This window comes from Bombyx mori, chromosome 23, assembly GCF_030269925.1.
Source record: "Bombyx mori chromosome 23, ASM3026992v2".
NCBI lineage: Eukaryota > Metazoa > Arthropoda > Insecta > Lepidoptera > Bombycidae > Bombyx > Bombyx mori.
In genome coordinates this window covers 16,361,245-16,379,017 of record NC_085129.1, presented here as the reverse complement: position 1 = coordinate 16,379,017, position 17,773 = coordinate 16,361,245, and the positions used below count along the sequence as shown (strand labels likewise).

The window sequence follows — 17,773 nt, the reverse complement described above, 5'->3', positions numbered from 1 at the left end:
TTCCCGAGCGCTATGACATGTCCTTCTTCTAACGAGGCTTGTGGAGAGTCTGTGTAGTCTCTCGCGCCGTCTATCTTATGAGTGTGAAGGGGACAGTAAAATTTTCGCTTTTATAAATATAGCGTGGTCTTATTTTATTATTGTTTTAAAATTAAATTATTATTGTCTAATTATAATTGCATAAGTTGATAAAAAATGCTATGCAATAGTTTTACCGCGGTAGTCCCCGAATGCCACACGTGTTTTTTTTTAAATGATTTCTCTGTATTATGTATTACAAAGGAAATATAAATGTCATCATTGAAGTTGTTTGACAATTCATTTTAATGACTAACACCATTGTATGCACTCATCAGTTCAATTAAAGGTGAGACGCATTAATGAAGATTGGCATCAATAATAATAATTGACCGGTTCTTAATGAACCTTAACAAATGTAGTTTGAAAAATATGACTGTTTTAATTGATGCACTCCATTTGTTTCTTAAGCATTTATTAAGCGTATCTTGAAGTGCTATTTATGATGATTTGTATTATATATTTTTTAAATCTTTAACTCATGATGTTTGCAGGTGAACAGGCAATTCAATAATAGGTTAAATTAGTTAATAGTAATCTACATTCAACAGTTCTGATGTCTGTTAGATTCTGATGATTCTTAGAATTATCAGAATCTAGAATATTTATTTATTTAAGGATTACCGACAGGGTTTACAGTAAGACATAAAATAATATTGACATGTATAGAGCAATTGATAACTGCAACTCTAATTAAGAGGCAATCACAGCATGCATTACATTAATATATCACAATAGAGATTTAACAATACTATTAATAATAATAAAAATTAAAAACAAAAGAAAGACAACAAGGACAGTAATACCCGAGTACTCAGACCAAGGCTGAGGTTCATCAACAACTTTTTATAATTTTGTTCTTGAATATTGGAAGGGAATCGCCAAATATGTCAAGGTTTTCAACTTTTCTAACTAGATTATTATAAAGGATAGTTAGACGAGGAGTAGGTGAGTGCTTGCCTAGATTGGTTCTGCTAAAGCGGGTGCTGAAAAAAGCAACGGGGCGACGAGGTAACCTGGATGGCACCTTCAAAGAAAATTTATTGAGGATGGATTGGGAGTCGACAGTACCGCTCATAACTTGATGTAAAAAATATGATTATCTTGATTGTATTATACATATCAGTAACTACAAGACAAGAACAAATACCCTAAAAATACTTAATTTGGAGTAGAAACCGAATCATACCCTAAAGCAGGGGTCGGCAACAAGCGGCTCGCGAGCCACATCTGGCTCTTTGGATATGAAACTGTGGCTCTTTAGTTCCATACGCAAATATTATTTTATAAAAAAAAAAAACATTGTTCTGAATTGACCAACGAGGATTGAGCACCATTTCTATCTCTCAGCCTAATATTGTAAGTAAACATTTAATTGTTTTCATTTTTTAATTAAATAATAAGTGATTATCTAGTAATACCATATACATATTATCCAATTTGTTGTAAAAACACTACTTATATAAGAATAAAGAGATATTTTTCTATTAATAATTAGATTGTTTTTTTTTTTATCAAAAGAAATTATTTGTGCAAGTACTATTTACTATTGACAAGAAATTTTGTAAATAGTAATTTTTGGCTCTTACAACTCAAAATTTGCCGATCTCTGCCCTAAAGAATAAGATGCCCTGAATATTCTTACAGAGTGATGCAAATAAGCTAGTGTTCAAATACTGCTGGCAAGTACAAATTTTTATGAATGACTCCCCAGAATGACATCAAACAGAATGAATCCCCAGTTAAAGAATAAAATAGCATAATAAAAATCAAACCAGCAAATATTTTAGTAAACATGCATAAGTAAATAAGTGTATAGGCAGTAAGCTGTTATACTATAAAATTCAGGCTTTGATCTGTTGACACAAGGTGGATAAAGTCATGCTATGATGTATATTTACCAGTGGTAAATTACTATTATATTTATTTGGTATGGTATTTTATTTGGTGGTATTTTTACTGGTGGTAGGATCTCTTGTGAGTCCGCACGGGTAGGTACTACCACCCTGCCTATTTCTGCCGTGAAGCAGTAATGCGTTTCGATTTGAAGGGTGGGGCAGCCGTTGCAACTATACTAAGACCTTAGTACTTATATCTCAAGGTGTGTGGCGCATTTAAGTTGTAAATGTCTATGGGCTCCGTTAACTACTTAAGACCTGATTGGCTGTGAGCTCATCCACCAATTAAAGCAATAAAAAATATATATAAGCTCTAGTAACCACTTAACGCACAAAGGGTCTTCAGCTGTTTCAGCCATCTATGCCATAAAAACCAAGTGTTATAATAATATAGTGGATTAAGTAATTGAATGAACTAAACAATCTGATATATCAGAAGTAAATACACTGGTTAACTGGTCGAACATAAGTCACTAACTAAAGAATCTCATAAGATAGCATTTTTTTCGGTTTTCGAGAGTTATACTCACAATTAAAATTGTTGTTATAGACTAATATAGACTAAATAAAAGTTTTTGGTCTCCGATATTACAAATACTTCACAGTTTCATCACCACTGGTCAGACGACACTCCGTCATATATTAAACAGATTCAAATAGTCGAATTATATATTCTTATCTAAGTTCCTGTCCCCTTAATTTTTTTAATTACTGAGGGCGTATAATGATTTCGAAATCACTACAATGTGTGAATGTTGCCTTCAGATCATTTCAATAATCCATCTACTTTTGTTCCAATGGATCTTTGGTCTGTGGCTATTTCTTGTTTCGACAGTAAGTGAACTAAGCGGTTATTTGCTCATTCTACAAATATGTTATAATTTTTGTGATTAAAATTTCATACATATATAGATTATCCTCATGTGGAATGTGTAGGTAAGGATGGTGAACATGCATAGTCGACAACTTCCTGCCTCATTCTATGCTGTTTGGACACTCACTAATATCTACAAACCACTTAGAACCTGGCGATTAAGCCATTACATAATCAATCTACCACAAAAAAATTTTTGTAGGGCCAATGATGCCAATGCCAAAATTAGTATCAAAATACTATTTTACTGTAGAAAAAGAGACACTGTTCTTTAATTACATTTTTATATTGTTTCCTTGACTATTCAAATAACGAGGAAGATGTGAAATGATTGCAAAACAAACAGAGCATTTTTATCATTCTAACATTTGCAAGGTTAAAATTTTCATGAAATATTTGTCATTTTTAGATATTTTTGAGGGTCGAACGTTTTGTATATTTTTGAGGGTCGAACGTTTTGTTAATTATCTTTAGAGTTAACTTTAGTGCAGACATGCTAACAGCGTATGTAGTGTTAAGTGTATACCAAAGACCATACATAAACTTCTCAATGTAAATATCGCCACCCGCCGTGAAAGATGCGGTTATAAGTTATATTTTATTACAAAGGAATATCGTACCCTTTAAACTATATCGCGTAGTTGTTTCGCGGTATCTGAAATTCATAGTACCTAAGGCAAATTTTTTTCTGCTGCTTTATGTTCAACATCGTTAGGTAACAAGACGATTCCTACAGAAAATCGCTGTTGTCCACACACAAATGAGCAACATAAACTTATTATAACACAAATTATCGTATAAGTTTAGAATATTTAAAGAATTTATAAAAAGAATATTCCATAACACAAAACCTACCGCACAACTGTTCCGATTCAACTCCAAAAATATTTTATACGTCTTTCGTACATTCATTAACAACCTTTTAATCGAGTAAAACATATTTAGTATCTTTTGATAAGAAGAAAAATAAAGTAGTACGAAATTTGAACTTGCACTAATTTTATTGGTCACATTCCAACTTCCAACACCTAAATGTAGGTAAGAAAGTCACGTTATCGATTTTTGACGGATTGCATTGGACAGATATAATGTTGCCGGTTAAAAAAATGTCAGATCTTTCCGAATTTTTAGGAAAGTCCTTTTTAACGTAGCTTATTTTTTACTTTTAAATGTATTTTTGATGAGGATTTTTTAATGTTTATTATTTTTCGGAAAAAGTAAATTAATCAATTTATTGTACAAAAAGATCATGAGAATGATAGTGAAATAAGCTTTAGTTTTCATTTCTTTTTACATTTTTTGATTTAGTAGTCATTTGAATTGCATAATTAAATTGCTGGGGAATCAGGCTATGTTTCTTTATAGATACAAGTCAATACAAATATCTTAATTTCGTTATTGTATTTAAAAATATTTTACACGTCGATTGTAAATTTATCTTTCAGCTTTAATACGGTGAACATAAGGTCAGATTAACTCCGAACCGAAATAATTATCAGTAGCAAAAACGTTTTATTGAATGAGTTTGTTATTAATTGTAGTATCATAACTTATTTAGTCACTAATATCTCCCATTAAGAACTAACTAACGAGAAACGAATTAATTTCATGATTTCAATAATACTGTATGCTTTTAATTGCACTTTAGAAATTTCCAGATGCAGTCTTGCATAATCATTTGTTTATATTTGCCATGTAGTTATTTTGTGGGTTTTAAAATTAAATACATTTTTGAACGTACGACCGTGTTAGATATTTTCAAAAATATACCTATTTGTTGTTTTGTTAAATTATGGTATCACAATTAAGTCTAATATTCTTTGTTAATACATACTTTTTTGTTAATTATAGTTTAAAAACTCTTTTACTATACTAACATATTCACGGTGTGTGCATACAATGTATTCGAGCCCAGTTTATTATCTTTCTACAGAACGACGTCACTCGTCATACGATGTTGAAAAAAAACGCTTTTATTTCTATTTCAGAACGCAAATCGCAACGGGACACAAAAACAATCCCGTTAAATAAATTACCTTTGCCATTTTCACGTATTAGTCTTCTTTTTATTCAGTAAATAGCTTTTATTTCTTGATTTTCCTTTTTAAACAAAACACAATGTCAATACACGTTGGACGAGTCTGCTATGCGCAAGCTAAAAATATGTACTGAAGTGAGCTGACTCGCGTTTGTTGAGTGGACCATGTGAAAATTCGATAAGGCTACAATGCTGACTTGTATGCGAGTGCGAAAGAGAGAAAGCATACGAAAAAGTCCGAGTGCGAGCTGAACCAAACGTCAACCTTCAGTGTCGAAAAGCGACGTGTCTGTTACGTCATTATGAACCGACAATTCCCAATGACCTCTGGCTTCATCGGGATTATTCAAAGACAATATACCATTTCATTTGTTAGGATCATAATTTAGAGTTACAAGCATTGGGAATGAGAAATGCACAAATAAATATTTCATCAATGATTCACGATCCTATCGACGTACGACGATCTTTTGGTTTTCAAAAATAAAAAAATCGAAAAGTGCTCTTTTAATTCCTTTGCATTTTTGGTTACAACGACGCAGTACGGACTACGGACGCATTGTATTGTTACATACATTGTTTTACAATGTTGCCTTTTGTGTTGTAAAACTTAGATGTATTCATTGAACGCCAATCATGTTTATGATGTAGATACATTATGATTAATTGTATTTAGTGGGTAATTACCATTTTGTCATATCTATCTAGTAACATCGTACGCGATTAAAACTAAGTACACTCTTGCTGTTCTAAATTACCAATCTTTAAAACCTTGATACATAATATGTCTTATGAATCAAATAAATAATGTTTTAAGGTATGACTTATTGTTTTTTATTTTCTGCATATTACCAGTTTGAGTGTTAGATTGATAAAAAAAAAATCGATATGTCGGCGCAAAAACTCGCGTTAAACTGCCCACATTAAAATTGAGTACTTTTAGTCTAAATAGGGTTGTCCGATGTGGGACCACAGGAGCGATCGCATCTTGATTAATGTAAAAAACAAATAAACTGCTGCTTAAAGGTACCCAAGTTTGTTTTTCTAATTCGTCATGCATGAGCGAACTACTGACATTAGCGACTAGTGAACTAGTGACGTCAACAACACTGACGTCACGCTTTTTAATAAGGATCAGTGTGCTTGTACGAGTTTTCTAACGTTTAGCGGCAAACGTAGGCAAACGTTCCAACTCATTACAAATTTGAGTTAACTTTTACGCGATCGAGAACAATAATAAAACTCGCACTAATCACACTGGGCATCTTTACTTCGTCAGACATAATTTAATTATTTTTCACACCATGAATTTTCATACAATATCGAAGAAATAAGAAACAACAGCGAAAGTTACGCTAAGTATTTGATAAGTGCATATTACAAATCTATATCTATATCTGTACTAATATTATAAAGAGGAAAGATTTGTTTGTTTGTTTGTTTCGAATAGGCTCCGAAACTACTGGACCGATTTGAAAAATTCTTTTTCCATTAGAAGCCGACATTGTCCCTGATGAACATAGGCTACTTTTTTTAATTTTTATTTTATTTTATTTTTTTGGTTTCATGTGTGTTTTAATGTTTCCGAAGCGAAGCGAGGGCGGGTCGCTAGTGTCCATATATGAGGACGTCAGCGCAAAAGTGGCCTAAGCTGACCATAGTAAGTATCGAGATAAAAACCTCTGAATTTATTTTTACACTGCTTCGTAGGCAAAAGAATATGCGCTAAAATAATGTTTACTAAGCCATTTGTTATCTATGGACGAAACTAGGGATAGGCCTGTTTCTCATAAAAAAATATTATGTTTTAAATAAATTGCAATATACATATAAGCACGAATATGAAAATTGTGCAAAATATGAAAAGTGTTAGGTCACTTTTGCGCTGACGGCCTCATATAATATAACAATACATATAAAGCAAAATGTAATAATCTATAAATACTCGCAGAAAATAAATCAATCACAACATCATTTAACAACGTTAAATCGAATATGTTTTGGAAACTATTCAACAATTTTACGCGTTAGGCTGATGTCGTTTTTTTGCCAATCTGTCTGCCAGCTGCCTTAAGGGGTTATTCTGGCGTCACCGTGATTGCTCATGGGTTAAGAGAAGTTACTAAATTCTGTACTAGCAAGAGCAACGCTTCGCTGAATCTACCACCGGATCCGAATCACGGGTATCGGCGGGTACTGAGAAGATCCGGTGAGTAGCTCAGTGGGCTAGATAAGTGGGTTATCGAGCCACCTTCTAAGAAACGTTCTGACACTGTCTACAGACACTTCTCGATCTCATCTAAGTCATCATGAAGATGCGTTCTAAAAGCACATCCCTAACCCCTCTCGTACCTACACACAACACCAGAACACTGATTTATTATTTTAGCCCAAACACTTTTAATTTATTTTACACCACAACAATTTATTGAAATTTTTAATGTTGTTTTCCTTGTTCTGTATCAACGAATATACCTACTGTTGTTGGCCTATCATTAGATTCTTAAGTGTACATAAAAACTCTTGTCAAGCCATAGTTTGACTTTTTTATTACTTAAACACCTTCGCTTATCGCGTTCCCGCCAAAAATTCCTTCAGTCGTTCAGTGTGACATATTCTACAATTTTTTTTCATTCGTTCCCTAAAATGCCAAGGGTTCCTAAATTAAACTTCACGGTATACGTACATAGTGCCATATGTACATACTATACAATTTTGATGGTTTGCTAACGGAAAAGCAACTTCATCTCTCGTAATATTATTATGTCGCAATCCGATAAGTCATAGCACAAATCTATTGATAGATTTACGACTGTTTTTCCGCCTGCAGCTTCGCTCGCGTGGAATGTGCTTTGTATCGCATGCGCAGAAACACCCATAATCAGCAGTGAGATAAAAGATAGTCTCAATTCTTCTACGGGCTCTAACTTTTTCCATAGCGAACTTCGTCAAAATTGTTTGAGAACGTAATTTAAAGATAGAGTCATATTTGTATTAACATATAAATTGCGACTCCTTACATCTAAACATAAAAAGTGCTTTAATTTCAAAAAGCTACAAAGACGAAAAACTTTTTTGGGTCGCCGCATTTTAATCAGACAAATCCTATCTTTTTAGGATTCTTGTGAAATGTTGATGAAAATTCGTTCAGCAATTCCCGGATACGTTTGCGAACAAGTAGGTAAACGGACAGACAGACAAAAAATCATTCTATAAAACGCTTATTTCAATTATTTTACTTTAGACTCTATAGTTAAAGAACTTAATAATTAGTTTAATATCCCTACTCATCGAAAATTGAGACCAATTAACAAAAGTAATAAAATTAAATGATCTATCGGCCGGCTTATTTATTTCGCATATTAGGCCAATTTAACAAAATTATTGTATTGTCATCGTTATTTGTAATAATTGTGCAAATTTGCAAGCAAATCAAATCTTTGAAGAGAACGCTTGTTGAGAATGACCTTGAAAGACTTTGTGGAAGTTATCGACAAAGGGAAAATCTTTCACCGAACGGGTGAAGTTACTCAGTAGATCGATTAAGTACTAATGTTATTCGGAACTTGTATATAGGTACACGCAAACTTCTCTTGAAAATGTCTTTAGCGAGATTCAGGCATCTGTCTATCAGTCTTGTTTTCAAAGATACCTACCGTCTTAAGATTCACGCAAGCTGTCAACATGATTATCTATATATCAATACGTGAAACTCAAAAAACTTGTACCCCTTTTTACGAAAATTGCGCGGACGGAGGAGTATAAAATTTCCCACACTTATAGTGAATATAGAGAAGAAGTGCAGAATGCTATTATTTTATTTAAATTATGCATTAAAAATACATTAAATCAATAAAAAAAATTAGTACACACAGTACCATCGTGGCCTAAGGGCACTGAAGTCATCGTGGCCTAAGGGATAAGACGTCTGGTGCATTCGTGTTGAGCGATGCACCGGTGTTCGAATCCCGCAGGCGGGTAGGTACCAATTTTTCTAATGAAATACGTACTCAACAAATGTTCACGATTGACTTCCACGGTGAAGGAATAACATCGTGTAATAAAAATGAAACCCGCAAAATTATAATTTGCGTAATTACTGGTGGTAGGACCTCTTGTGAGTCCGCGCGGGTAGGTACCACCGCCCTGCCTATTTCTGCCGTGAAGCAGTAATGCGTTACGGTTTGAAGGGTGGGGCAGCCGTTGTAACTATACTTGAGACCTTAGAACTTATATCTCAAGGTGGGTGGCGCATTTACGTCGTGGATGTCTATGGGTTCCAGTAACCACTTAACATCAGGTGGGCTGTGAGCTCGCCCGCCCACATAAGCAATAAATAAATAAAAAACATGTATTTGACACAACTCATAGACGCATACTTTTAATTAGACTTTTTGCTTATTGTCAATTGTTAAACTTTTGTTATTGTTTAAAGTCTGTGGTCAAATTAAGAATAGATTAATAATATTGTTTGTCTATAATATTATTTGTCTATAGTGGAGCCTTAGCGAAATCTGTGATTATATTAATATGTAGAGGTATAATAGTATTTGACAATAGAACCATAATAATATTCAAATTTATAATATAATTTCTATTAATTAGAGTCGAATTTCGACTACTACCAGACCACTATAGTCATATTTTATTACATAGCATTATTCCTTCGCGTTGATGAAACCCGCTTATACGTATTAGATAGTTTTTTTTCTACCTATTAGCTGGTAGCTTAAAGAGGCTATTTCAGCTATGCGCGGACGGATAGTTGAGGTCACAGGCTCAACCTGAGAGAATTTGCTAATACTACCCCTTGCAAGAGCGAGATAGATTCACATCCCGGGATGGTCACATCACTAGCCCCGAATACATGTGTAACAACATTTTCTATACTGATATTATAAAGAGGAAAGATTTGTTTGTTTGTATTGAATAGGCTCCGAAACTACTGAACTGATTTGAAAAATTCTTTCACTGTTTGGAAGCTACACTATTCCACAGTGACATAAGCTATAATCTTTTTTGAAAAGAATTAGGGATCTTTACTAAAACTCCAATAATGTAATCCAAGGTGTACAAAAATGACCTAAAATATTCTTTACATCGCGTGCCCTGCGAAAACTATTGATGATAGAATAAAATAATGGACACATTAATATTTACAAAAAGTGTCCCGACAGCATATGTCTAACTATTATAGTTATGCCGCAATAAGTGTTCTTTTATTTAAAAAAATAAAACAACGTCAAATATCATTGAAATTTTTGTTGACCCGAGCGGAGCCGGAGCGAGCCGCTAGTACCTAGTTACTAAAGAGACTAGTATTAAAAGAACCGACCTAAGAAGTAATAAACAAACAATAAGCCTTTGCGTGTTCGAAATCTTATTTTATCATCGATCAAATAAATTCTAAAGTCAAGGTTACGAGGCATTGTTGTTTGAATACTTTACGTGATTTTACAATGATACGATATTATGTGCACAAATGTTGTTTAGTTCTTAAAAACGTTGTCATAAATAAAATATATCATCACCTACATTAAATTTTAATGTGTACCGGTATAAAACATAGGTAAAACCGGTATAAAACTATATACTTTAGAGTACAACAGTAGATTAGGTAAGAAATTCATTAAAATATAACTACAACACTATAACGAAATTATTACAGTACAGCCTAACCTAAAAATGAAAAATTGGAGGGAATCAAAAATATTATTAATCTATGACAACATTCCTCTTTTTTATAAAAAAAAAAGTTGTATGCAACCGGTATAATCTCATAATATGCTTTAAGTAAATAAGTACATTACAAAGAAAAAAAAGACCCAAAATGAAATCAATATATTTTAACAAGGACGCAAGTAAAATCAAAAACTATACCGGCCTTGCCAACAAACGTAATATACCTAACCAAACGATACACCGCGTCATGAGTTTTTCAAAACAATACGGGTATCTTTTTAACGGATTACAAAGTAGGAGGAGGTTCTCAATTCGACTGTATGTTTTTTTTATAAGTAAACTCATAATTTTTGACTTGGTGAATCGATTTTGATGATTTATTTATTTATTAGAAAGCTGACGCTTCCCGTGTGGTCTCATTTCAATTTAGTCCAGTTCTGATAATGGTATCAGTGAGAAAACCATATAAGTCTTAAATTTGCATTAAGTACGTGCTGACAAATAGATGAATAACTCAATAACTTTATATCACGCCAACCTATCTCGATGATTATTGTTTTTAGTGTGTTATTACATATTTGTTTTGGAATATCTTTTTTTTCTATTTGAAGTCGGCTTTTGTTAAAGCATGTCTGTTTTACTGGTGGTAGGACCTCTTGTGAGTCCGCGCGGGTGGGTACCACCACCCTGCCTATTTCTACCGTGAAGGAGTAATGCGTTTCGGTTTGAAGGGTGGGGCAACTGTTGTAACTATACTTGAGACCTTAGAACTTATACCTCAAGGTGGGTGGCGCATTTACGTTGTGCATGTCTATGGGCTCCAGTAACCACTTAACACCAGGTGGGCTGTGACTTCGTCCACCCATATAAGCAATAAAAAAAAAACATGTGTGCAATTCACACGTGGTAGAAGTGAAACCTTCCAAAATTAAAATACAATTATCCTAAACGTCTTAAGTATATGTAAAATTTTGTCATTAGTAAATAATTGTAAGGTAGCGCCCTCTGTGAATTAATATTTTAATTTCACGTATAATCCTAAATTAAAATTCACTACAAGAGCTTTCATACACACGTTAGTATTAAAAAATCTCACAGATGGCGCTGTATTAAATAGTATGTATATTTCTGTCTCATTCTTTGCTGGCTTCATCCTACACATTTTTGTATTTGTGTCTCTTACCTGTCGTTTTTTCCGTTGCATCCGGTTTGAAATCACAACGATACTAAAGAAGTTTTCACTTCAAAAAAATTACAATTATTTATATCTAGACAAAAGAAATACGCTCTAAGCTAGAATTAACTTCGCCGCAATTCCACTAACATCAAAGGTATATTTCCAAGAGATATGAGACCGTCACGTGCGTTTTGTTTGTTTAAGAACAAACACGTAACAATCTACGTTGAAATATATTTACGGTGAATCAAAACAGTATGAGTCAAACTTGATACGCAAAAAACGTATTTCGCGTTCCGGTGTATTATGATCGGGTAGTGTTGTAGATGAATTTATCAATCTTTACAATCGCACCACCGCGCGGGTGGGTACCACCGCCCTGCCTATTTCTGCCGTGAAGCAGTAATGCGTTTCGGTTTGAAGGGCGGGGCAGCCGTTGTAACTATATGGGTGGCACATTTACGTTGTAGATGTCTATGGGCTCCAGTAACCACTTAACACCAGGTGGGCTGTGAGCTCGTCCAACCATATAAGCAATAAAAAAAAATCATTGGCATACACTTACTGGTGGTAGGACGTCTTGTGAGTCCGCACGGGTAGGTACCACCGCTGCACCGCCCCGCCTATTTCTATCGTGAAGCAGTAATGCGTTTCGGTTTGAAGGGTGGGGCAGCCGTTGTAATTATATTTGAGATCTTAGAACTTATATCTCAAGGTGGGTGGCGCATTTACGTTGTAGATGTCTATGGGCTCCAGTAACCACTTAACATACCAGGTTGGCTGTCGCTCGTCCACCCATTTAAGCAATAAAAAAAAGAATCTACCACCGGATCGGAATCGCTACCCACTGAGAAGATCCGGTGAGAAACTCAGTGGATTGGGTCTATGGACTGGTTCGCTCGTCGTAATCGACGAGGACAATAGACAAACAATCAAAAATAGACCAAAAAACTATATAGATCTTAAAATACTTTCCAATGGCTCTGGAAATCGTAAACACAATTCTTTACACGTGCGTTTTATCTCTCGCTTATCTAAGCTTAGATTTGTTGTATTTGATTGTATCTTTCAGATTCACATGATAAGTCCGGAGCAGTGATTCTCAATTACTTTTTGTTTGTTACAGTCCACTTAACGATTTCAATCCACGACCGCGCCACAAATAATATTATACGTTTAAAATTTATTTGCTTATCTACAATACTACAGCGGCGGCAGCGGCTTTCGAATAAGTACGAGTTATATTACTATAATCATAAAAAATCGATTTTAAAAAAGTTCAGAAGTAATATATTACATAAACTAGCTGATCCGGCAGACTTCGCAGTGCCTCAATCAATAAATAAAAGTCTTTTTGTATAAAATAAACTTAAAACAAACAAAAGGTATCCGTCCGACGCGACGGGGGACACATAGAAGGAAAAACAAAATTGTTATTTTTATTTAATTCCGAGCATTTTCATATTTATCTACCTTTTAAACGTTCTCTGGACTTCCACAAATAATTCAAGACCAAAATTAGCCAAATCGGTCGAGCCGTTTTCGAGTTTTAGCGAGACTAACGAACAGCTATTCATTTTTATATACCTATATATAGATAAAGAAAAACGAATTTCCTTCAGAATGTCCTCTTTTTTGAATGAATCAACCACATAATAGTAACAATAGTTTTTCTGGTGGTGGTGGACGTCTTGTGAGACCGCACGGGTAGGTATCACCGCCCTGTCTATTTCTGCCGTGAAGCAGTAATGCGTTTCGGTTTGAAGAGTGGGGCAGCCGTTGTGACTATACTGAGACCTTAGAACTCATATCTCAAGGTGGGTGCCGTCATTTTCGTTGTAGATGTCTATGCCTATTCGAGGTGGGCTGTGAGCTCGTCCACCCATGTTGCAATAAATAAATAAAGTTTTGATGGGAAATACCTTAATACATTTATAACATTGCGGAGCAGCTGTTGTGAATCATTGGTCTAGCTAGAAGATTAGAGTCGGTCATCGTTCTCGTCGAACCCGTCGCTCGCGAGGAAGGGTTCGGCGAGTACACGGAATAGATAAATAACCTTATTTATCTATTCCGTGGGCGAGTAAATTAACTCACAGACACAGCCCACTAAGTTTCTCGCCGGATCTTATCAGTGGGTCGCGATTCAGATCCGGTGGTAGATTCTGCGAGCACTGCTCTTGCCAGGGTTAGTGTTAGCAGCGTCGTCAGGTTTGAGCATCGTGAGCTCGCTTACTTGTTAGGATTACGCTGAAATGGCCTCTCAAGGCTATCAGATTAAGTAGGAAAAAAAAAGATTAAAGGACCTATGACCGTAGTGAAACTGACCACAAAATACTGGTAGGGTACGCTGCAAGCACGCATGTCTGGATATGACCATACCATTTCTGCCCCAAAGCAATCCGTTCCGACTTAAAAAGTAAACCGGCTGATAAACACTTACCCTCACTTCACTAACGCATCTCAAGTTGAACAATGACGGTGGGATTTAGATAAAAAATATTTCGTAATCACATATCACAACGTTATCTCGAGTGAATGAATTTAGTCATAAATAAACACAAACGGAGTACATACGCGTTGGGAAACGATTGCGATAGGCGGGCTGTGTATAGAGAATGGACGATTTAAAAGGCCCATATTCATTCTACGTGATTAGGCTCGAAGGATAAAACAAGCGTGGTGCTATATATTTTTTTCCTACCTATGCTGATATTGATTACCGGGGCTACTTTCACACTTCCTCTGATATACTCATTCTTTATCTTGTCCATTCTTGTCACTCCACACATGATTGAGATGGATCTTAACATTCGCATCTCTTTTTATTTTATTTTTTATTGCTTAGATGGGTGGACGAGCTCACAGCCCACCTGATGTTAAGTGGTTACTGGAGCCCATGGACATCTACAACGTAAATGCGCCACCCACCTTGAGATATAAGTTCTAAGATATCAGTATAGTAATAACGGCTGCCCCACCCTTCAAACCGTAACGCATCACTGCTTCACGGCAGAAATAGGCAGGGTGGTGGCACCTACCCGTGCGGACTCACAAGAGGTCCTACCACCAGTAATTACGCAAATTATAATTTTGCGGGTTTCACTTTTATTACACGATGTTATTCCTTCACCGTGGAAGTCAATCGTGAACATTTGTTGAGTACGTAATTCATTAGAAAAATTGGTACCCGCCTGGGATTCGAACACAGGTGCATCGCTCAACACGAATGCACCGGACGTCTTATCTTTTAGGCCACGACGACTTCAAAATCTCTGCCGCGTGCACTCCTCTTTCATGCTCTACTTTCGTCGCCCAACATTCAGATCCATACAGGTCCCACAGTTTCCAGTTATTAGTATTATTTATTTATTAATTAAAATCACTAGTCACCCTCCAATCTCGATTACCTTCGACGACATGAAAATCGGCAAATTTTAGCGAAAACTGGGTCACGTTATTTTTAAATAAATCGATCAATCGACGTGAGAACGAAATGGAGCAACCACTGTCACGATGCGAGCGAAAAAGACAACAGGACAATGTCTGTGGCAACAACACCTTGTAAGGCAGAGTAAATGTGTCCATATCTATGACAGTAAATACTCTAGAAGCAGTATAAAAATAAGAACTACGCTGAGCATAATTAAAATTTATTTTATGTGATTTTGATAGCGCCTTTTTGTATTATTTAGATTTTCCAATGTGTTTTATGAAGACGAGCTCACGGCTGACCTAATGCTAAGTAGGTACTTAACAGAGCCCTTAGACTTAGGTATATGTCTTTGTACATGATTTCATCAGCTGGGTAATGTATCTGCAAGGGAATCTTTGAACGTCATTATCACCGACTTTTTTGCCCCTTACCTCTTCGCTGGTAGCCTAAGGGGCCATTAGCCCTAGCATGAGCAGTGCTTCACTGATTTTTTTTTATTTCTTAGACGGGTGGACGAGCTCACAGCCCACCTGGTGTGAAGTGGTTACGACATCCACAACGTAAATGCGCCACCCACCTTGAGATATAAGTTCTAAGGTCTCACGTATAGTAACAACGGCTGCCCCACCCTTCAAACCGAAACGCATTACTGCTTCACGGCAGAAACAGGCAGGGTGGTAGTACCCACCCGCGCGGACTCACAAGAGGTCCTACCACCAGTAATTACGCAAATTATAATTTTGCGGGTTTCATTTTTATTATACGATGTTATTCCTTCACCGTGGAAATCAATCGTGAACATTTGTTGAGTACGTATTTCCTTAGAAAATTTGGTACCCGCCTGAGATTCGAACATCGGTGCATCGCTCAATACGAATGCACCGGACGTCTTATCCGCTAGGCCACGACGACTTCTCAGAATCTACCACCGGATCGGAATCGCGACTAATTGAGAAGACCCGGCGAGAAACTCAGTGGGTTGTGTCAATGGCAATCTTCACCGATTTCCAGACGTCCTATTAACTTAACAGTTCGCTCACGCGTCAAGGATCGTTAACGATACAATAATATTAAAACTAGCACTCTAACAACCTGACCGGTATTAACAGGATAACGAAAGAAAATATATATAAAACTAATTGTTAGTTCGGTTTCATAGTTAAACGTGTTATTATTTATAATAGTATATAAAACTACATAATTACATTAGATTAATTTTGTGTTTTTCACGTTCCTAAAAACACATCAACAATTCAATATTAAAAAACTTCGACTACGATCTTCTTATGTTACCGAAGTAGATAAAGAAATTAGGAGTCGTATTTTCGATTATTAACTAGACTTATCTAGACCATGGTTGGCTGGAGACAAAATTACGGACCCAAAGCACCTTTAGAATTGAAATGGCCGAACGATTTTTTTTTCTTCATTATTTAGATGGGTAGACGAGCTTACAGCTCACTTGGTGTTAAGTAGTTACTGGAGCCCATAGACATCTTCAACGTAAATGCGCTACCCACCTTGAGATATAAGTTGTAAGGTCTCAGTACAGTCAACGGCTGCCCCACCCTTAAAATCGAAACGCATTACTGCTTCACGGCAGAAATAAGCGAAGTGGTGGTACCTACCGGGCCGGTTCAAAAGACGCGCTACCTACCAGTGACATTATTAAAACAGTATTATTTGTTTCGCATTTAAAACCTACCGTGCGGACTCACAAGAGGTCGTACCACCAGTAATTACGCAAATTATAATTGTATACTTTGAACGACTTGTAAACATATAAGTATTCTATCAGTTTAAAAAAATAAACAGTATATTTTAGTCTAGAAAAGGACAAACGTACTCTTTCCGTCAAATCAAGCGGCATACCTTAATGTATTAAAATCGAAAAACTAAAAAGATACAATTTTTCAATTATATTTTTGGTGTTTACAATAAAAAAAAGAATTTTGGATTAAGCCACTTCGATTCTAAAGGAGCGACAATAACAACTTCCATTATATACCTTAATTTGAGAGGGCACGCTAAGAAAAACTCCAATCATACAAACACAATGAACAACAAACGATTTCTCTGTAAAGTAAATAAATAATTCATAATTCCAAAACCATTTCAGTCACGACAAGAAAAATATACACTATTCTATTGTACTTTAACATTAAAATTCCAGATAATATGTAAATTACGTTATCCCGCAATTATGCAAAGATTTCGCGCGTAAAACGCCACGTTGCCAGATTTGGAAAAAACTACCTAATCAGCGGTAAAAAAAAAATCAAACAAGTTATAATTTAATAAAATATTTTATATTATATTATATTTAATTAAATATTAACTAGATATCGCTATATACGAATGCACCGGACGTCTTATCCTTTAGGCCACGACGACTTCAGAAAACAAAGATAAAACTGGTGCTCACTCTGGTCTTTACCATTTTTCTATACGGAACAGAGACCTGGACCCTTAAAGCGGCTGATCGCAAACGCGTGGATGCTTTGAGATTTGGTGCAGGAGAAGAATGCTCCGGATACCTTGGACAGCAATGAGAAGCAATCTGTCTATCTTAGACCAACTGCAGATCAAG

General features: G+C 35.5%; 1 protein-coding gene across 4 annotated transcripts in view; it reads right to left on the bottom strand.

Annotated features, from left to right (window-relative positions):
* Nucleotides 1–17,773, bottom strand: part of LOC101736679 (choline/ethanolamine kinase) — a 42,814-nt gene that overhangs the window by 18,579 nt on the left and 6,462 nt on the right. The window contains exon 1 of one of the 4 annotated variants that reach the window (XM_021351064.3): nt 4,887–5,050. The exons of 2 other annotated variants lie outside the window; for them this stretch is intronic. In XM_021351064.3, the coding sequence (XP_021206739.1) occupies nt 4,887–4,895 (9 nt within the window). In that variant the 5' untranslated portion in view covers nt 4,896–5,050. Of the gene's footprint in view, nt 1–3,705; nt 3,927–4,886; nt 5,051–17,773 lie in introns of those variants that run through there. One more of the 4 variants, XM_021351063.3, reaches the window with a different exon arrangement.